This window comes from Diabrotica virgifera, chromosome 5, assembly GCF_917563875.1.
Source record: "Diabrotica virgifera virgifera chromosome 5, PGI_DIABVI_V3a".
NCBI lineage: Eukaryota > Metazoa > Arthropoda > Insecta > Coleoptera > Chrysomelidae > Diabrotica > Diabrotica virgifera.
The window spans coordinates 240,376,068-240,399,496 of NC_065447.1; the positions used below are offsets into that span (position 1 = coordinate 240,376,068).

At 32.7% G+C, this 23,429-nt stretch overlaps 2 protein-coding genes across 2 annotated transcripts in view; one reads left to right on the forward strand and one right to left on the reverse strand.

The window, feature by feature from the left end:
• LOC114343535 (glutamyl-tRNA(Gln) amidotransferase subunit B, mitochondrial) overlaps nt 1-10,318 on the reverse strand; it is a 31,008-nt gene extending 20,690 nt beyond the window's left edge. Inside the window, exons 1-4 of the mRNA XM_028294378.2 lie at nt 10,163-10,318; nt 9,959-10,106; nt 4,675-4,933; nt 3,566-3,881 (exon numbers count right to left, since the gene is read on the reverse strand). Coding sequence (XP_028150179.1) covers nt 3,566-3,881; nt 4,675-4,933; nt 9,959-10,038 — 655 coding nt within the window. The 5' untranslated portion in view covers nt 10,039-10,106; nt 10,163-10,318. The remainder of the gene's footprint in view (nt 1-3,565; nt 3,882-4,674; nt 4,934-9,958; nt 10,107-10,162) is intronic.
• Nucleotides 10,319-10,344: 26 nt separating this feature from the next.
• The window catches only part of LOC114343525 (TBC domain-containing protein kinase-like protein), a 33,255-nt gene continuing 20,170 nt past the window's right edge, over nt 10,345-23,429 (forward strand). The window contains exons 1-9 of the mRNA XM_028294370.2: nt 10,345-10,798; nt 11,552-11,807; nt 12,136-12,373; nt 12,632-12,903; nt 13,500-13,773; nt 14,244-14,405; nt 15,578-15,755; nt 16,055-16,261; nt 21,008-21,282. Coding sequence (XP_028150171.1) covers nt 10,594-10,798; nt 11,552-11,807; nt 12,136-12,373; nt 12,632-12,903; nt 13,500-13,773; nt 14,244-14,405; nt 15,578-15,755; nt 16,055-16,261; nt 21,008-21,282 — 2,067 coding nt within the window. The 5' untranslated portion in view covers nt 10,345-10,593. The remainder of the gene's footprint in view (nt 10,799-11,551; nt 11,808-12,135; nt 12,374-12,631; nt 12,904-13,499; nt 13,774-14,243; nt 14,406-15,577; nt 15,756-16,054; nt 16,262-21,007; nt 21,283-23,429) is intronic.

Sequence of the window (23,429 nt, forward strand, 5' to 3'; positions counted from 1 at the left end):
TGTGAAAATATAAGAATTATTGTGCATTTAATGGTAGAAGCATATAATTTGGAACACATATACTACACACATCAAGGTTCAAGTTTAGATATAAGGCCATCTCAGATTTTTCCTTTTACAAAAATGGCGGGCATTCAAAATGGCGACTATACATATGTGACTAATAGCACGATAACTTTTGAAGGAAAAGTCCGATTTCAACCAAATTTGGTATACAGGTTCTTTTTTTTATGTGTAAGACCAAGGTCTTGAACTGGAAGAATCGATTTACCAGAAGTTGTGTTTTTCCTGATTTTTATGTAAAAACATGTTGTTTTTTACCAATTGTTTCACCCTGTACATATTAATTTTTCAAAAAAGTTGATACCGGCGTTGAAAAGAGCGTAAAATATTTTTTAGGAAATATTTTTAACTCTTTAGTTATTTAGTTTATTTATGTTAATTACCAATTAATAAATGCATAACGTATCTTCACATGCACCTATTAACCTATGTGGGGCAGATTCGTGTAAATAATATAAGAATTGTTGTGCATTTAATGGTAAAAGCATATCATTTGGACCACATACACTACACATACAACGATTCAAATTTAGATATAAGGCCATCTCAGATTTTGTCTTTTATAAAAATGGCGGGCATTCAAAATGAATCTGCCGCACATAGGTACATGTGAAGATACGTTATGCATTTATTAAATGGTAATTAACGTAACTAAAAAGTTTAAAATCTTTCATAAAACATGATTTTACACTCTTTTTAATGGCGGTATTACCTTTTTGAAAAATTAATATATACAGGGTGAAAGAATTGAAAAAAACAACATATTTTTACGTAAAAAAAAACAGTAAAAACACAACTTCTGGTAAACCAATTCTTCCGGTTCAAGACGTCGACCTTATTCATCAAAAAAAAACCTTGGTGTCAAATTTTGCTGAAATCGGACTTTTCGTTTAAAAGTTATCGTGCTATTAGTCACATATGTATAGCCGTCATTTTGAATACTCGCCATTTTTGTAAAAGGCAAAATCTGAGATGGCCTCATATCTAAATTTGAACTTTTGTATGTGTATTATATGTGGTCCAAATTATATTCTTCTACCATTAAATTCACAATAATTCTTATAATATTTGCACGAATCTGCCACACATAGGTACATGTGAAGATACGTTATGCATTTATTAAATGGTAATTAACATAACTAAAAAGTTCAAACTATTTCCTAAAACATATTCGTACGCTCTTTTTAATGGTGGTATTATTATTTTGAAAAATTAATATATACAGGTTGAAAAAATTGAAAATAAATTATTTACATAATATAAAATAGTTTTACATAAAAAACCAGGAAAAACACAACTTCTGGTAAACCGATTCTTCCAGTTCACGACATCGATCTTGTAAATCACAAAAAGAACCTATGTACCAAATTTGGTTGAAATCGGACTTTTCATTCAAAAGATATCGTGCTATAAGTCACATATGTATAGTCGCCCATTTTGAATGACCGCCATTTTTGTAAAAGGCAAAGTCTGAGATGGCCTCATATCTACATTTGAACCTTTATATGTGCAGTATATGTGGACCAAATTATATGCTTGTATCATTAAATGTGCAATTCTTATAATATTTGCACGAATCTGCCGCACTAGTAACGGGTAAGATGTTTTATTTTTTGAATAAAAATGGCGCGTCGTATGAAAAAATAGGAAGATAGATTTTTTGTCACCAATTGAACGAGGTATTCAAAAACGATTGTTAATTTGAAATATGTCAGTGGCGTACTATCGTTTTTCTTTAAAAAGTTCAGACCATTACCCCTATGCGCGCCAATAATAAATATAAAATTCTTAATTGTATGTCAAAAAATAAACAACAACTACCTCTTAAAACTCGCCAAATTTTATTACAATGTTGCCAGTAGTTTCGGCAAAATCGTAAAAAATGTGTAAAATTTTGTTTTCTTCGACGCCCTTTATCTTGAAAATGGATGGCGTTACAAAAATTTTTTATTAAGCAAACCCCAATTATTTTTCAGTTTTTTTACCTACTCCAGTGACGATGTTACTATTTTTGAAAAATATGTATAAAATTGTATCAAAAAACGAAAAAAAATCCGAAAAAATGCGGTTTTTTATTTTTAAATGTGCGTTTCACCAATTTTAAAAATTTGAAAAAATTCAGGGTGAAACATTATGCAAAAATACACGTTATATATTTTTTTCGTCAAAACGAATGTCTTAGTTATTTTTTTATACTCATTTAAAATTTTGAAATCGTTCTAAAATTTAAATTTCCCGCCACAAATTTAAAAAAAAATTTTTTTTGGACAGAACTTTTTAAAACTTACAACTTTTTTTATTTAAAGTTTTTCGCTAGTTCTCGATGTGGCTGAGATAAAAAATAAAAACCTAAAAACCCTAATTAGGCTCTAGGTGGGTCACATGACCACCTAGGGGGCTAAAAATTTCAGTGAGTTAATTTTACTATATATGCTAAACGGTGACCTATATGGAATTCGAATCAGGTTGGGGGCACTTTTCATCATCTTACCCGGCTAGGCCCTTTAAGTTGATTTGTAAAAAAAGTCAGTAAATAAACATTACATTACATAAACATTACATTATGAAGAGGAACACACTGGAAACAGAAAGCACAAAACGGGAGCGAATGGAGGAAACTGGGGGAAGCCTATGTTCAAAATTGGACGAATTAAAAGGCAAAAGAAAAAGCGAACTTCTAAAAACAGTGTTATGTTTTCCTGGACAAAATTGCAATCCGTGTATATTATGTAATACTCTGTGTTAAAATTTTTTGACAAAACTGAGGAGATAGTAATTCAAACTGATGCTGTTAGTCATGAACAAGCGCCACTTTGCTGGTACCACGTACTTAAATTGTTCATTTGGTGACACAGTACTACTGATGCCACTTGTGAGTGATTGGTACCTTTGAAAAAACCTTTGTGGTGCTACTCATGCGTCAAGGGCACCGAAAATATTAAGGATGTCACATTGTGTCATGACTGCATCATGAAATTGTTCTTAAATACAAGATACAATTAAAAATATAAAACCTATGTGTATTAGTGATGTAACGAATATTCGTATTCGCATTCGCGAATATTCGCATATTTTTGCATATTCGCATTCGCATCCGCATTCGCGAAGTTTGTGCGAATGTTTTGCGAATATGAATATCAGAAAAAAATAATTTGAAGATAATATTAGGTTAATAAAATCAAAATCTATTCACTTTTCAACTTTTTTTTTTATTAAGAAAAGGTAACTTAACCTCGAATAATCACATTATCAGCTTTCACTTTATTTTATTATTTGGTATTAATGTAATAAAGATTAAGATTCAGATTGATTTACACTAAATACAAATTAACTTTTCATTATAAATTTAGGAACCCTTACAAAAATAGAAACAAATTATTAAAAAACTGGACATTCGCATTCGCGAATGTCGGTAGCAAATATTCGCATTCGTATTCGCGAATGTTCAAAAAATGACATTCGTTACATCACTAATGTGTATTCATAATACAACAATGCCTACCTTCCATTTTACAGGAACATGTCTGTATCCTTTGTAAAATTGAAATCAGTTCTTTGACCAGAGCAGCAGCCTCTTCACCATCTTTAAGATCTGGATCGAATACGAGTTCCATGAGAGGTACACCTGCTCTATTCAAATCAACAAAACTCCTTTGTTCATCATGAAGACTCTTCCCACTGTCCTGTTCTAGCTGTAGTTGTTTTATTTTAACATTAGTAGTATAAGGAGCTTTATGAACACCTGGAGTAAATACTTGAAATTCTAAATGACCTCCTACTGCTAGAGGTTGCCTTTGTTGAGTTATTTGATAACCAGTCTGCAAATATACTATTAGTATTTTGATACATGTACAAGGTGATTCAGTGAAACGGTACGATTTGACAACGCTGCTGACGATAAAATAGAGGAGCCGCGGGCTTGCGACGTACACGTTGTGAATCTAGAGAGTGGGAAGTTTAGTTATCACGAAGACGTGGTCGGGTGAACAACGCGTATTTGCTGTAAAAGCTTATCACAAAAATGGTGAAAGTTTTGAGCATGTACAACGAGCGTTTCATTTACACTACCATTTGCCGCCTCGCGCTGCTGTTCTGTCTAACATGGCTATTAAGATTTGGGTCAGGAATTTTGAAAGTAGAGGTTTAACATCACAAAAGAGGTGGCAGTGTCAGAACTGCTCGAACACCACAGAATATTCAAGCGGTCAGAAATGCATTACACGCGAGGCCTCAAAGATCCCTGCGATGACTCGCGTGTAATGAATTTCGCAACGCTTCAATATTCTGTGGTGTGCGAGCATTTCTGACACTGCCACCTCTTTCTTGTGATGTTGAACCACTACTTTCAAAGTTCCTAACCCAAATCTTAATAGCAATGATAGTGTAAACGAAACGCTCATTGTACACGCTCAAAACTCTCACCATTTTTGTTAAAGCTTTCATAGCAAATGCGCGTTGTTCACCCGACCACGTCTCCATAATAACTAAACTTCCCACTCTCTAGATTCACAATACGTCGCAAGCCCGCGGCTCTTCTATTTTATCGCCAGCAGCGTTGTCAAGTTGTACTGTTTCACTGAATCACCTTGTATATTTTTATGTGCATCTTACAGGTAAATCGGCATAGAAATAGTGCTTCCTATCAAAATATGAAATCGGATTGACTTTACAATTTAAACTTAATGCTGTAAGTACCCCAGCTTCCACACATCTCTTGTTTAAGACTGGTAATGTTCCTGGTGTTGAACAATCGAATAGGGAAACATTTGAATTTACAGGCGATGAAAATTTTGTGGAAGCTCCAGAGAATAGTTTACTAGCTGAATTAATTTGAGCATGTACTTCTAAACCTACTACACTTTTCCATTTTCTAAAAACAAAATTATGTCAAACACAGAATATTTAAAAATAAAATAAAGGGCAACATAAAGCCTAATATAAGGTTAAAATATACTGAAGCATCGCACATCGCCGCGATGCTCACCATGAACATTGCCAGGCACCTCACTGTGATGCGATATGTTTTACCATGGCAAGTATGCAATAGGGAACTTTTTATTACACATTTTTTTTATTACATAATAATGTTCAGTTTTGTATAAAAATGAGATTTCCAAAATTTCACGCTTCAAAAACTCATAATAACTTAGAAGTACAAATTTAAAGTCTTCTGTATCTTAAAATAGTTCAAAGGACCAGTGATGTCGCAGAGTTTAACTATACCCTCTGAGCTTCGCTGGTGTCGCTCCTAGCGGTTACTAATTCAACTTTCACCGGTAATTTTTAAATTTATTATTTAATTGCTATCGCTTAATATTTACAACGCAAAAAAGTAATTAAATTGTAATCGATTTTTTTAAGATTTTGCTAATCATTTTGACGTTCTATTGATAAAATATGAATTTCTTAGTTCGGATACTTTCACAATTATCGTGTAGATGGCGCTAAGATTAATTTATAATGACATATTACGGAACATTAAAAAAAACTTAAATTCAGTATTTAAAACGTAAGTATATTTAAGCTAAAAATATATACCACAACTTTGACCAACTAATATTTTTTATAATTAATGTTTTTAATTTTAATTTTAAATTAATCACTTTGACATATATGTCAAATTTCCGGTAAACGTTTACAGACTTGTCACTACTGGCGCTCGCGACTTTGTAAATATCCCCTCTACGTACGAGCTCACAGCGTATATGGTTCCGTTTATGATTATATTTAGGTATATTCTTCTTCTTCTTTAGTTTATTGGCCTCCACCTACTTGGGTATTTGGCCAGCTCGTCGTCGCGTAATAAAGGAAAAATATTTATATTCTAATGACATTTATCGTATGTCATTGTAATAATATATACCAGTTTGTTGAGATTGGAGTTTGATATAGTTTTTGAAGGAAAGAAAAGAAGGTTTACTATGAAAAATAAAACCATTTTGTAAAAGTACAAGCTTTCTATGAATAGTTCAAACGATCAAAAACACTTGTAACGTCACATAACTGTATTTTCTACTGACGTTTATAATGTCTAATTTAAAATTATATACAATTTTGTTTACGAATGTAAACATATAACCCCGTGACGTCACGACGCGTTTTGGGCTGGCTGGTATAAGTTGAATTTTTAATCGTCTTTAGGGGCCAAACGGAACACAAAAACAACTTTTTTTTATATTTGATACATGTTTTAAATTATGTTCTGTTGTGATTTATAACATTTTTTTCGAATTTAAAATTTTATGCAAGTTCCCTATTTGTGGTGATGCTTCAGTATATTTCTACCCTTAGGATATTTTATGAGTATGTTAATTGGTCTTGAGAAAGCATATGAGTTCCTCGAGAGATTCTGTAGTGGGTGCTCAATAAAAAAGGAGTTCCTGGAGTGTATGTGAAATTTGTAAGAGATATGAATGAGGGAATAATAACTAGGGCAGGTGTGTGAGATACGGATAAATTTCATGTGGAAGTAGAATTAGTGGATGATGAAGTGTTGGTAGGAAATACTGAAAGGGATGTAGAACAAACACTGGAACAGTGGAGACAAGCTCTTGAAGAAAAAGGTTTAAAAGTTAGCAGAACAAAAACAGAGTATTTGGAATTTTAATGTTAAAATAAAGTAGTAGTTACAAATGCTGTAGTTACAAATGGTGAAACAATTCCAATGAAATTAACAGGAGAATTTTATAAAACTGCCATAAAATCAGTTATAGTGTATGAAACTGAATGTTGGTCAGTTAAAAATGAAGAGGAACAGTGAATGCATATGACAGAAATGAGAATGCATAGATGGATGAGTAAAGTGACAAAAAAATATTATGTCGGTTTGCTAAACTCAGACACAACTGGCTAGTGATTTTAGTCAGTAATTTTTTTTTGGCCAATTTTACCAAAATTGGCAAAATTACTAACTATTTAGTAATTATTAACTTATTAATAATTACTTTTTTTGCCAATTTTACCAAATTGGCAAAATTACTTACTAAAATTACTAGCCATTTGTGTCTGAGTTTAGCAAACCGACTATAAATATATTATCCATATACACTGCGCGCCATAGAAAACGGGCACCCTAAAAAAGGGTCATTTTTGATGTCGCGTATCTCCTTAACCTGTTGTCCGATTTAAGTGATTTTTTGAATATGTTATAGCCTTATTCTTTGTCAATATCCTTGTAATAATATTTTTGCTAAACAGGTAAATTTTCATTGTATACCGGGTGTACGAATCAAACTGTGTTTTTTCTCAAAGTTCGCAACACCCTGTGGAATATTCTAGCCTTTATAAAATACTGAAATGAAATCCCGACTATAGCCTCAGGTTTTCTGAACATTCTGTTTTTTGATTCATTCTCTTATGTTGGATAATACAAAAGTTATGTACTTTAACAACTAGTCATGTTCTTCATCAGTATAGATTGTTTGTAAATAAGTGCGACAAACTTTAAGGGGCAATTCTGCATAAAAAATAATGACAGTTTGCTTTAATTTATTTTATTGCCCTAAAACCAGTTGAGATATGCAAATGAAATTTGGTAGGTTTTAAGAGATAGTTATTGCGAATTCTTTGACTTGCAATCAAGAATTTTATATTCACTATTGGCGTGCATATGGGTAATGTGACCGATCATATTACTGGTATGCACGCCAAAGGTGAATATGAAATTCTTAATTGTATGTCAAAATATGTGCAATAACTACGTCTTAAAACCCACCAAATTCAATTTTCATATCTCAACCGGTTTTAAAGCAATAAATAAATCGTCAGTTTGTAAGAAAAAATTCAACATCCCGTATCTCGCAAACGAAGCATTTGCGGACATACGATTATAAAGCAAACTGTCATTATTTTTTAATGCAGAATTACCTCTTAAAGTTGTTCTGAAGCTATTTCCTTGTGGCATTTTTATGATTAATTATTTATGTGGGAAATAAGCCACAATTAAAATAAAAAAATAATTTTATTAACGTTTCGACGCCCAAATCGGGTGACGTTGTCAAAATACAAAATATTTTGTATTTTGACAGCGGCACCCGATTTGGGCGTCGAAACGTTAATAAAATTATTTTTTCATTTTAATTGTGGCTTATTTCCCATATAAATAATTAATCATACCTCTTAAAGTCTGTCCTTATTTTCTCATGTAAAATTACCCCTTAAAGTTTGTCGCACTTATTTAGAAACACCCTGTACTGATGACGAACATGGCCAGTTGTTAAAGGACCTAACTTTTTTATTATCCAACATAAGCGAACGAATAAAAAAACAAAATGTTGAGAAAAGCTGAGGCTATAGTTGAATTTTAATTTTAGTATTTTATAAATGCTAGGATATTCCACAGGGTGTTGCAAACTTTGAGAAAAAAACACAGTTTGATTCGTACACCTGGTATACAATGAAAATTTACCTGTTTAGCAAAAACACTATTACAGGGATATTGACAAAGAACAAGGCTATAACATATTCAAAAAATCACTTAAATCGGACAACAGGTTTAGGAGATACGCAACCTCAAAAATTACCCATTTCTTAGGGTGCCCGTTTTCTATGATGCGCACTTTATTAGGAAACATCTAGGGATGGCACTAGAAGATTTTATGAGATCATAAGTGAAGATGGTCATAGCATGTTCAACATCGAGATATTAATTCATTAATAAATAGAATAGCTGATTTCCCCAAGTAGGAGAGAGAGGAAGACCTGGTGGGAGATGAACGCTTGTTGGTAAAAACGATTAATGTTACTTAAGACAAAATTAGAGAAGATGAGCCTGCATAGAGGTAAAGGCAGACAATGAGGATGTATATTGTAGATTTATAGAAAAGATAGTCGAAAAGTTTATTTAGAGTAAGCTAGAGACCTTTAAGTAGTGTGATAGAGTTCAGTAATATTTTGAACAAGGACTTTTTTTGAAGTGTTTCTAGTTATTTTTTAATTGGCAAAGATATATTAACCCAAATGAGGAATATAATGTAGTTACAAAAGGCAATCCATATTCCAGAAAAGTAATCTTGTCTTCAATATTGTTCATTTAACTTGGTTGAAATTGAGAGACATAGATTTTTAAAGATTGTTCTTCAAAAGACTAAGTTTTCAATCTAATAGCACATAAAATAACACTAAAAATATTACTCTACATCCCACCAGATTGAAAACAATGGGAATCTTCTCTGGTTACACCACCGAGGCTTCCAAAATTTGCAAGCCATAACGGATGCTGAGACTAAAGAAGATGAGGGAATTTTACAATTTATAATTCACGTCCCATCTGCTCAGCACAGTAACGTTCCAACGAGAATGGTTCCCTTCGTACTCCAATCAGAGTAAACGTGTAAATCAAAAATGAATAACCATTTTCAATTTCGTTGCAACACGAAACTACAACCGCATCATATTCTAGTTAAATCAGAGAGTGCAGCAATCACCTCTACCGGTTTCGAAACTTATTGGTCTCTCATCAGGAGGCACATATGCTGCTCTCTCTGACCCAACCAGGACAAACCCTGGCGTGCAGTTACAGAATGCAAAGAACGAAATGGCAGGGATGATCTAGCGCCAACTGCTAGCAAAAGACTAACTGCTAGCAAAAGACTAATCTGGTGAGATGTAGAGTAATATTTTTAGTGTTATTTTATGTGCTATTAGATTGAAAACTTTTGCTAGCAGTAATAAGTTTCGAAACCGGTAGAGGTGCTTGCTGCACTCTCTGATTGAACTAGAATAAGATGCGGCTGTAGTTTCTTGTTGCAATGAAATTGAAAATGGATATTCATTTTTGATTGTTCTTCAACTTTGTTCTGTTTATATTAAATATTAAGAATGACTTTGACCAAGGAATATATACCCTTATTTTTGCTTGAGACTATTATATTCTAAGGGTTTTGATGAGGCTTACTGTTTATTAGATACTTGGGAAACTCTTCTTTTTGCTACACCAAGCTTCATAAAATATTTGCTAGCTTTCTTCAAAACCATTTTGGTTTATAAATACATCTTTTGGTGAATTACTAAAAAAGTTTTGAACTTCTGACAGCAAATGTAACCTAAAAAAATTAAATTTCAATTTCCCACTTCTGGTTTTCGTCTCCCAACTCCCAACCAATGGCATGGTGTGATTTCACATTTCACACTTCCAGTGCTCCCATCCTATTTTATTTCACTTTCACATGTGTAATTTATCATTTATCACTGTCCACCTGTTGTTTTGATTTTTTTTGCCACTGTCACTGTCACACTGTCACTGCCACCAAAGCTGTCACTGTCACACTTGTGACTGTGACATTATTTGGTGACATCTAGCAGTCTTGTTTACCTCAGAATGTCAAATAGCCGATAATAACCAAATAAATCGGCAAAATAATTAAGTAAAGAAAAATGATTTTTAAAATACAACTACAAATTAATTCGTTAGATTAAACAATTGTGTCGTTATCTGAGGAATATGCAAAATAACCAAGTACATAAAGTGAATAAATGAGATATATCTTTGAAATTTGATACTGAGATAGAGATATCAACCTCCTGTTCATCATGACTGTATCTCTACTTAAAAATCCAGAAATGCACTTCGGTGCAATTACTTTCTTTGCCAGACAACACAAGGAGGACATGTGTGGGAGTAATGGGTTGCCATTAACGCCGAATTCTATTATTATCTATGGAAGAGCTCAAATACTGAAATCAATTAAAAGCCCATATTTATGTCAGTATCTGGATATAATTCGTGGGAAACATGGTAAGTACTATCATGTTTTCTTGTTCGCATTATACAGTATTAGGGTTTAGGCTTAATTCTTTTAGCAGCAACTTCCTGGTCTGCCTATCCTTTGCCTTAGTTTTCCAATTTTGTACTCTTAACATTCGTAAGTTTTCTTCCATCTGTTCATTAAATTATGCTCTGGGCCTGCCTCTTCTCACTTTTTCTGGTCTTTGATTATAAATGTTTTTATAGGCTATGCTGCTAACTGGCCTACCCACTGCAGCCTGTTTATTTTGATGGAACTACCAATAGTAAACAGCCTAAACATTCTTCATCGCTTTTTGTCATCATCCACGCTTCTGACACGAAGGATGATTATCCGTGCTCCACCAGGCTGGACATGGCACTGATAATTGAAAAGCATGGATAATCCGAACATGTAGTAGTAGCACAGTATATAGAGGTTCCACAGTAAAACCACTCCTCCGTTGGCGCTTTGATGTCAAGAAGTAATACCAGCAGTACACAATTGGTAATTCACCAGTGGTGGATGCGGGTTTTCCCTGTTAAAATCTGTATGTTTCTATGCGACTAGCAATGCGAGAGTGGGGCAAAAGCGACTAAGAACATTGAGCGGTCGCCATGCGTGACTACAGATTTTACTTCCAATTTTTCGGAGAGTGGTTCTACTGTCCCTCTTTATACTGTGGTAGTAGTATAGTTACTCCTTTGATTGATATCGTTAAGTTGCAATTTGTTAAATTTTTTATCTAATATTTCTTATTTTAGAAAGAACTGTGGTAGTATGCCAGTACTGTGGAACACCCTTGGTAGATTATTTAGAGAAGAAGCAATTTTCATTAGCTGATGTAGTTTTTATGGCATATCAGATTATTCAAGGATTAAAAGAGCTTCATAAAAGGAATATAGTGCATCGTAATTTAAGTAGTGAAAACGTGCTGCTACAAGGGAATAATATAAAAATGTTCAATTATGGACTTTACTATTTAACATACAATGGAAAATTGGTGTCTTTTCCTGTGATGTGAGTATTTTACAGTCTCTTTAGATTAGGATTAGATGAATGATTTATTTATTTTTTTACCTACTTTTATTTGAAATATAATACAGCACATATTTTCCCATTAAATCAAGCATACCACATGGTAGTGTCTTGGGTCCTCTCCTTTACCTATTATTTGCCTCACATTAAATCCAAGAAAACCCAGATTAACATCAAAATATGACAAATCAGCTGGCTTATGGGTCAAAAATCAAACCTCACTATTGAAAATAAACTACTCCTGTATAAATCTATGATAAAACCAATTTGGACCCATGGTGTCCAACTCTGAAGTTGCTCTAATTTTCAGACAATTGCTGTATGCTGCTCCTGAGGTATACCTTGATGGAATTCAATACAGTCTTCCAAATCCAAAAGTAGATATTTGGTCTTTAGGAATAATATTAGTAGAGCTGGTGCTGAACAAGTCTTTGTGGAGTACATTGAAAGTAGGCCAAAGAATTAGGAAAATTTTGAGTCTTCTTCAGTCAAACACATCCGTTTTTGAGAGAATAGCTAGAGAACATAATGCTTATGATCAATATATGGTAAGTATTACTATTTATTTAAATTTTATATAGTTTATACCATGGTATTATTATTAATTGTACAGTATACAGAGAATGTATACTGTACAGTATTCAGGATTTGGCTGCAGTAAGATTTTTCCAGATCTAAATCTGATATGAGTTTCTCATCAATAATGAAGAAAATTCTGTTGAGTACTTAGATTAACGAAAACCCGTTGAGTATTATTACTTCAAAAACATTTTTAAGGAACACATTTTTATAGATATTATTTGTAGAGCTTGCCTGATGATATAAAGGAACTTATAGAATGTTGCCTTCAAATAGATCCCTCTACAAGACCTACTTGTGAAGATCTGCTTCAGAAAAAAGTTTTCAATAAGTTTAATTTGCAAAATGGGTATGTTAAGGAGATTTTTTCCAAAAACTTCGAGATTTTTACTATTCATGAGCTATATCATTGGTGGCAGTTAGCTGGCGGGGATGTATTGCAGGAATTAAAGAAACAAGGACTGATAAGGTCAAGCCCTCCTATATTATCATTACCACAGTAAGTATTTTCAACGAAAATTTTGTTTTTGTTTATAAATTCGCAAAGTCCGTTCGTTCGTGCGTCGCCGCTCCTGCAATTTTTTGAGCCGATCTACCGATGGAGGCCTATGTATTTTTGTCTCCTGAATCAAAATTTGAAAACCGCATTTCGATATCTCAAACCACCTTCGAGATAACCGACCTCAAAGTCAACTTGCATCTCGGGACAGCAATTTAGGGTCTTTTTAGCACTTTTAGATAGCGAAATAATTCTACAATGGAGACAAACGCATTGAACCTAATGTACTAAAAATTTAAATGTAAATTTCATATTATTTCAAACTAGCGCATGACTTCGGCTGACATCAGCTATAAACGCTTGTGATCAGGACCCTAAATTGCTCTCCCGAGATATAAGTCTGTTTCATTTGACACATAAAGGTCAAATGAATTGAAATGTCAAATAAATGTATAAATATATTTTATTTGTTAATGTAGCTAAGGTTAAATGGCAGCTTACTATTTTTTTTATTTGAGCTGTCGACATATTTTTAGCTTGTTTATATTCTGTTTTCATGTTATTACAGTTATTTCAAGTTATATATTCCATTTCAGCTTGCTTTTAATAGAAGGTAATATCTTAGGACAGGATCGCAACCCAGCTACATTATATGACCCAAGAGTGGTCGAAATGCCTCTGGATACATTGTATCAAAGATTCGAGAACATTCCTTTTTCTGCCTTCTATCCATTAATCCAGATCAGGTGCGATGTAATAACCCAATCAGAACCGCCTCCTTATGATGCGACTGGATTACCTCTCATCATTAAGGAGAGAGATCCCGAGTATCAGTTCCATAGGATAATATTGTTTAGAAGGTTACTACATGTAAGTATAATCCTTCTTGAAAGAATAGAAATAGTAATCTAATAATTTTGTATTTTACGGAAATAAAAGGCAGATATCGAGCACTGAGTTTATTAAACCTTGCCCAAGTATACTTTCACTCCTAGAGCATCTTCAGGGGCGTTTCGTCAAAAAAGGAAGGTATCCTGATTGAACCTCAATCTTCAAAATGTAGAAGTACCCAAGTATCAAATTTATCTGTTTGTCCTTCGTCTAGTGCTAGTGTATGTATTTGTTATATGTTAATTTAAGTTACCACCACTCAGACAAATGTTAATGACATTCGAGGACACCTTCCTTTTTTGACGAAATGCCCCTGAGAATGCTCTAGGAGCGAAAGTATACCTGGGTAAGATTTAATAAAACTCAGTGCTCGATATTTGCCTTTTATTTCCGTAAAATTCATATATTCGAACATTCAACCACTTCCTATTTTAATAATTTTGTTGTAGGGCTATCCGTTTACAAAAGAGCTTATCTGTAGGGAAGCAGCGAAGGATATTCCCCCTTTGTTAAGGGGAGAAGTTTGGGCGGCTTTGTTAGGAATAAAAAGTGATTATAAGTATCAATATATGAAACTAGATAAATATACATTGACACCGACAGATCGACAGGTTGGTAAGCCTCTTTTTCATACAAATAGGTTTATTTACAATTATTATTACTATCCAATCGCACAGTGGTTCCAAATGCTGAAAAACGTGATCATGAGGTAAAATAAAAAGTCCCTATTTAGGGATTTTCATGTTTACAGTTGTTGTTTTCTCATACTATCATATAGTCCTAATACGCAGGTATAAGGATCAGACCTGATTATTCTTATTCATAACTCCGGGACACGTGAGCCATGTACGACCTTATTTTGGCCGGCAGTGAAAGTCAAAAAGAACGCGTATATTGAAAACGCTGTAAAACGTTTTGTGGTTTATCAATTTTATTGCTGTAAAGCAGATTCTTCTTTTTCAAGTACATATGTACATATTAATGTAAGATAAAAGTTTACCAAAAATTTGATAACAATAAATACATAAAATTTGTTAATGAAACAGTAAAAATATACTTGAAATAATCGAAATTTCGTAAAAATACATAATTCTGCGATTAATGTCTATTAATCTCAAAATGTATAGTCAGAAGATACAGAATTACATTGGTTTAGCTGCCTTTGCATTACTGTAATCAGCAATTTCAAAAGTCCCTTATAATATAAAATTTCAAAAAAAATATGCGTTTAAAATAAAATTTTCGAATTTGTTTCGGCAGATTCCCCATTTTGTTTTTCAAAAAAAAAAAAAAAAAAATGTTAGATTTGTAATCAGCGTCCTTAAACTACCAAATTTGACAAACAATTATGCGTTTTGATTGATATTTTCGATTTCTTTCCGCCATGTTGTCATGGCGGAAAAAAATGTCAGATTTGTAATCAGCGATGCCAAAAACCCTTAAGTACGAAAGTAATTCCGAAGTGTGTGAACAATATACGCTTTTAAAGGTTCATGACCACCTTTTCGGCATTTGGAACCACAGTGAATCGGTTCAAAATATGAAAACGAAAGTTTCTTATTTTAAAAGGCCCATTTGTTGTGTCTTTGCACTATCTAGCAACCTTTAAAATATTACTTTTTGAAGTCAATATAGTATGTGGCGCCATCTATTTTGAATGCTAGAACAAACGTAACATGCCTGAGACTTGGTGTTACTCAATCCATAGATCCCTACCCCTAAAAAACCGGAACGTAGATATAAATAGGAAAACATTAATATTAAAATAGTTGGTTAATTTTAGATAGAAGTGGACATACCTAGATGTCACCAATACAATGAACTCCTATCGTCTTCTGAAGGCCACAACAAGCTCAAGCGTATTTTGAAGGCTTGGGTGTCTAAAAACTCGCAGTACGTTTACTGGCAAGGGTTGGATTCACTTACAGCTCCATTTCTATATCTCAATTTTAATGATGAAGGTATGTAATAAATTATTTATTGGCTCCTTTATTTAGTATCAAATTTTGTGTTTATCTCGCAATGTCACTTATTTAGTTATCCAAAAATTTTATGTTAAATCGAATTTTATTATATATCCGGCTCGAAGGACCAAATTAATGTCTACAACCCTCCAACAAACAAAAATTTCTGTACAATATTTTGATACTCTCAGCACTTACTTACGTAAGTTACCTAGACTTTATAATATATTCATTAAGAATTTTTGTCGTAAAAATAGAATGTTACTTAAAAAACAATTAAGTTATTATTGTTTTAGCAAAAGCGTTTTCTTGCTTATCACTGTTCGTTCCAAAATATCTACACAAATTTTTTCTCAAAGACAATTCTGCTGTGATAGAGGAATATCTAGCGAAGTTTTCCCAATTGATTGCATTCCATGATCCAGTTTTGGCGAACCATTTGTACGAGATCAACTTCTATCCACAATTATTTGCGATTCCTTGGTTCCTCACTCTATTTTCACGTAAGTATTAATAAAATAATATGTTCATTTAATAATATTTATTACCAAATTATTCAGTATAAAACTAAGCAAAATGAAAACTAGAAATCGGCGAGTATGAAGTTTTAATATGTACAAATTGTAACTTACAATTATTATTGATTACAAAAGTTAACTATTTTAAATACCTAGGACCTAGATAAACGAGACACTAAATCGTGATGAAGAAATTAAAACTCGTATAGAAATTGCACGAGGAGCTTTTATGAAACTTAGATGAAGATCTATACTGAGTAATTCTCAGCTGAACTTACAACTAAGATTCAAGATTGTATCCTGTATTATTATACGAATGTGAAACCTGGATCATGAAGGTTGATATGTTAAACAAATTAGAAGCCTTCGAGATGTGGTCATATTGTAGAATGCTGAAAATATCATTGGGTCAACGCATTTCAAACAAATAAATATTAAACAGAATAGGCCAAGGGGAAGGTAACTTGACGAAGATGTTAAAAAAGAGAAAACTTGAATACTTGAGGCATATAATGAGAGGTAGCAGATACTGGATACAGATAAAGACTGTAACTTTGCCAAAATACAGCATTAGTGTGGCAAAGTAGCATTCTGCGAAATAGCATCATATCATTGATTACGAGCAAATATAAACAACTTAAAAATTACTATAGAACAAGCTACTAGTCAATTCGCTTTTCTGAGACACCACTGTCTAGTGACGTTAGTAATTTCTTTTCTGGAAGTTCAGTTACTAGAAGTGACTGGAAATTACTACACAACCAAACATACCCGATCTTAGCTAATATTATTAATAGTAAACAGACATAAATAACATAAACCTTACACTGGAAATTACTACACAACCAAACATACCCGATCTTAGCTAATATTATTAATAGTAAACAGACATAAATAACATAAACCTTACGCCAATCAATAATTATTTATTTACACCATTATAATGTATTGACAACAAATGAGAAAATTATTTATTGTACAAAATAAAAATGTTTTGTAGAAATAAACTCCACAAAATTTTACGAGATTAGTATACACTCACACTATTTCTAATAATTCTTCTTTTTTTAATGAAAGATTAAGTTGATTTGAGCTGTTAATAGTATGAGGTAGGAATTTTTGTGTTGTATGTTTCCTATTCTGAATGTGTCAAATAGACAAGGCGAAAACGGCGGGTTCGTTGGGAAAAATATTCCCAAACTTTTGCATAATCACATCCGTGAGACGCCCCAGAATAAGGTTCAAGGAGTCGCCACGTGAAAAGTGGTCCAAATTTTTTTTAACAATTTTTTAAATCAAATTGCAAAAATCAATATTTTTGGCCCCGACAAATTTTTTCTAGATTTTTTGGACCATTCTGGACAAAAAAGGCCTCTCACAATTTTTCTCTAAAGTTGATCGTTTTCGAGTTATAAGCAATTTAAAATTTGAAAAACGCGGAAATTGCCATTTTTAAGACTTAATAACTCAGTTATAAATTATTATTATGAAAGTCAGAAAGTGACTAAATCAAAGAATAAAAGCTCCCCCTATATGATCCTGAACAAATTTTTGTCATTAATTTATTACTAAGCTGTTATTTTTAATTAATAACAATGAGCGGTTAGATCGTATTGACGCGGCTGTAAATGTAAGGCCGCTTAAGACTTGCATGGCGCTCATTATTATTACTTAAAAATAACAGCTCAGTAATAAAATAATGACAAAAATTTCTTTAGGATCTTGTAGGGGAGACTTTAAACTTTGATCTAGTCACTTTCTGACTTTCATAATAATAACTTTTAACCGAGTTATTAAGCTTTGAAAATCGCCATTTTTCGTTTTTTTTTCAATTTTAAATTGCTTATAATTCGAAAACGATCAAATTTAGAGAAAAATTATGAGACCTTTTTTGTCCAGAATAGTTCAAAAAAACCTAAAAAAAATTGTCCGGGCCAAAAATATTAATTTTTTGCAATTTGTTTAAAAAAAAAAATTGGACCACTTTTCACGTGGGCGACTTCTTGAACCTTATTCTGGGATGTCTCACGAATGTGATTATGCAAAAAAATCTCATGAGAATATTTTTCCCAACGAACCCGCCGTTTTCGCCTTGTCTAAAAGTCAATCTTCGGCAGAGCGAATTCAGTATACTAATTATAGTGCGGCAGATTCGTGCAAATATTATAAGAATTGTGCATTTAATGATAGAAGCATATAATTTGGACCCCCTATACTACACATATAAAGGTTCAAAATTAGATACGAAGCCTTCTCAGATTTTGTCTTTTACCAGAATGGCGGGCATTCAAAATGGAACTATACATATGTGACTAATAGCCCGATAACTTTTGAACGAAAAGTCCGATTTCAACCAAATTTGGTATATGGGTTCTTTTTTTGATGTACAAGATCGAGCTCCTGAACCGGAAGAATCGATTTACCAGAAGTTGTGTTTTCCTGATTTTTTATGTAAAAATATGTTGCTTATTTTTTCAATTCTTTCACCCTGTATATATTAATTTTTCAAAAAGGTAATACCGGCATTGAAAAGAGCGTAAAAATATTTTTTAGGAGGTATTTTGACCTTTTTAGTTATGTTAATTACCATGTAATGCATACCTTATCTTCACATGTACCTATGTGCGGCAGATTCGTGCAAATATTATAAGAATTATTGTGAATTTAATGGTAGAAGCATATAATTCGGACCTCATATACTACACATACAAAGGTTCAAATCTAGGTATGAGGCCATCTCAGATTTTGCCTTTTACAAAAAGACGGGCATTCCTAATGGTCACTATACATATGTGACTAATACCACGATAACTTTTGAACGAAAAGTCCGCTTTCAACCAAATTTGGTACATGGGTTCTTTTTTGATGTACAAGATCGAGCTCCTGAACCGGAAGAATCGATTTACCGGAAGCTGCGTTTTTCCTGATTTTTTTGTAAAAATACACACACCGGCAAAATTAGCCGAACACGTTAAAAATGGGACATGTTTAATGTCTCGTATTTCATAAACCAGTGGTCCGATTTGAGTGATTCTTTTAGTATGTTATAGCCTTATTATTTAGAAATATCGGTGTAATAATATTGTTGCTAGACAGGTAAATGTTATTTTATACCGGGTGTAACAAGCATACTGTGTTTTTTTCTTAAAGTTCGGAACACCCTGTGGAATATTCCAGCATGTATAAAATATTAAAATTAAAACTCGATTGTAGAATTATGCTTTTTTAACATTTTCTTTTTTGATTCATTTGCTTATGTTGGAAAATAAAAAAAGTTATGTGCTTTAACAACTAGCTCCGTTTTTTATCAATAAATCCTCATAGTAGGGGAGAAAAGTGTGCTAAATTTGCAATTACTCGAGCGTTCTTGTGACCTGGGGTGGATTGTGAAGAGTGGGTGCTACAACCAAAAAAAGTTAAGTAAAGTTTTGCATAAAGTGTGGGACTCGTTTCCATTTTCCATTTCCACCAATCGTTTTTTCCGATTATAGCGCTATTTATCCTTAATACGAAAAAATGTTGCGAATAAAAGTTGCTTATTTTTACGTCAAGGATCCAAATCTGTAATAAAAATTGGGGGCTCCTATTTAATATTTTAATGTAACCCCCAACTCACCTCCGTGGGTGGTCGTGTTTGGTGCCATTCGGTAGATTTTTGAAAAATATTGAATAGGTGTATTTTGCAGTTTTACGATCTGATGTTCATTTCGCAAAATATCGCAGGGTTCGTATTTATGATTTTTAATTTACCCCCACCCCTCTCCGTGGGGTGTCACGAGCCCCTACGGAGGTGGGGTGGGGGATTTAATTTAAAATCTTAAATAGGAGCCCCCAATTTTTATTGCAGATTTGGATTCTTTACGTAAAAATAAGCAACTTTTATTCGACATATTTTTTCGAATTATGGATAGATAGCGCTATAATCGGAGAAAAATGATTGTTTCAAATGGAAAATTAAATTAAAAAATGAAAAGTCCCCCACTTTATGGAAAACTTAACTTAACCTTTTTCTGATTTTAGCACATACTCTTCACAATCCAATAGGTTCCCCTAACGCTCGAGTAACTGCAAATTTAGTATACTTTCCTCCCCTACTATGAGGATTTATTGATGAAAAACATGGATAGTTGTTAACGCACATAACTTTTTTATTATCTTACATAAGTAAATGAATCGAAAAGGAGAATGTTAAGCAAGCCTAAGTCTACAATTGAGTATTAATTCTAATATTTTACATATGCTAGAATATTCCACAGGGTGTTCCAAACTTTAAGAAAAAAACACAGTATGATTGGTACACCCGGTATAAAATGGTATTTACCTGTCTAGCAACAATATTACTACAACGATATTCTTAAAAAATAAGGCTATAACATACTAAAAGAATCACTCAAATCGGACCACTGGTTTATGAAATACGAGACATCAAACATGTCCCATTTTTAACGTGTTCGGCTAATTTTGCCGGTGTGTGTATGTTGTTTATTTTTTCAATTTTTTCACCCTGTATATATTAATTTTTCAAAAAGGTAATACCGGCATTGAAAAGAGCGTAAAAATATTTTTTAGGAAATATATTGAACTCATTAGTTATATTAATTACCATTTAATAAATGCATAACGTATCTTCACATGTAGGTACCTATCTGCGGCTGCACTATTATTAATACATAAAATTAGTTTTGGTTGCGTTATGTTTATGTTTAAAATAAACCAAAATAATTTTTTTAGACGTATTTCCGCTTTACAAAATTCTTCACTTGTGGGATAAGGTTCTTCTCGGCAACTCTTCGTATTCTCTCCACATCGGCCTGTCAGTATTGACTCAACTCAGGGATAGATTGCTAAATTCTGGCTTCAACGAATGCATTCTGCTGTTTTCCGATTTACCCGAAGTTGATATAGAAAAGTGTGTAATGTTGTCGACTGATACTTTTAAGAGTACTCCTGGCAGTATAACGGATAGGGAACATGATAATGAATCGTTCAGGATCAGGGATGAATTTGTAAGTATTTTGCAATAATTTAAAATAAATAATAATTTTATACAATCTAAAAATACCAAGTTTTTTGTAAAAGGTATATATTAAAATATCCTAAATAAGGGGTCACAATACAAAACGTTTTCGGATTAAGGAATCCATCATCAGTGTTTAAAAGCCAAAAATTGCATGCCTGAGCCATAAAAATATATTGGGTAAAAACCCTTTAAATGTAAATGATAAAGTTGTTTTACATATTTATATAAAAATCATCTGATGTTAAAGATATATCTGGATGTTACCCAGGGGAACACAGGTCTCTCCCCACGTGGTTGGAATTTTTTTGGAGAAAACGTCACATATTGGATTTCAGTGGCCAACTGACATTGTCAGTTTGGCTCAGTTGAGGTCAGTTTGGGTCAGTTGGCTATTGAAATCCAATATGTGAGGTTTTCTCCAAAAAAAATCCAACCACGTGGGGAGAGTCCTGTGTTGCCCTGGGTAACATCCAGGTATATCTTTAACATCAGATGATTTTTATATAAATATGTAAAACAACTTTATCATTTACATTTAAACGGTTTTTACCCAATACATTTTGGTGGCTCAGGCATGCAGTTTTTGGCTTTTAAACACTGATGATGGATTCCTTCCGTTTTGTATTGTGACCCTTATTTAGGGTATTTTAATATATACCTTTTACAAAAAACTTGGCATTTTTGTGATTTATGGTATACAGCCAGCTACAGGAAGTTTATTTTCCTCGTGGATTTTATACAATCTGTTTAAAGGGGCCCTGCATTAAAAAAATCAAATTTTTTTCCGTAAAAACATTCCTTGGTATCATATAAATATAATCTTTAAAATTTTATTAAGAAATTCGAAATAGAAACGAAGTTATTATAGTAATTTATAACGGTATCCACCTGTGCTAAAAATCGTTTGTTTCAACAACGTGCGCGTTGCCTGACCTGTGTAGCTGCAACTCTACAGTTGGGTTCTAAAATTTATAAAGCGAGCACGCATTTTATATTCTTGAAATTTATCGAAAGTTATTGTTTTGAAAATAGGAAAAAATGTCCGGATCTGGTGGTCATTTAGAAGGCAGTCGAAGTAAAGGGACGCATCGAAATAATCACAATATTAAAAGACAATTTAAAGGTAATCGATTTACTGCAGAAAACAATTCTGAAATACCCAGTTCCTCCGCAAAAAAATAAAATCTAGTGATGTATTGCATGCACCTTATGTTAATAAAAATGGAGAAATGACGAGTTGGTCGGAAAATGTCGACAAAGCTCGTATTGCTCAAGATAATAGAAGGAGCAATGGGACATCAAGAGAGAGCAGATTTATTAAAAAAATAATTGACCATTTACAGCTTTTATTGGACAGTGATGGCACCCAATATGTACCAGGAATCGCTGATTAGAGGGAAAAAAATAATAATAATAATTTAATTCGATAAAATTAAAATAAAACTAATACAAATGCGTTTTTCTCGAAATCACATTCTTTAAAACTGGGAGACATTTTTCTCAAAATCTACGTCAATCTCAGTAAAGCTGTCTTTTTATACTAACCTTTATAATACAAAACTACTAAATAAGCTTCTAAGAAGTTTAGAAAACTCACCATTTTTATTACCCCCATAAAAGACGTTTTTTCGAACTCTCTATAAAATCGCCTATAAAGACCAAACAGTATAAAAAACTGAACTTTTTAAACGTTTATTTATTAGTTTTTAAGTCTCACAAATTGAATCCCGTTGGAATTAAAAAATAAAATCATTACAGGAAGGCAGAAAAGTGTCTCCCAAATTAAAATACATCTTTTGCAAGAGGATCCCTGTAGTGATGAAAAACAACTAAAATTTTTTTTGTATACGCTCTGAGCTTCGCTGGTGTCGCTACTAGCGGATTACTAATGCAACTTTCGCCGGTAACTTCAAATTTATTATTTAATTGTTATCGCTTAATATTTACAACGCAAAAAAGTAATTAAATTGTAATCGATTTTTTAAGATTTTGCTAATCATTTAAACGTTCTATTAATGAAATATTAATTTCTTACTTCGGATACTTTCACAATTATCGTGTAGATGGCGCTTAGATTAATTTATTTCAGTATTAAATTTTTATTTATTCATTTATTCATATTTTATTATTTCA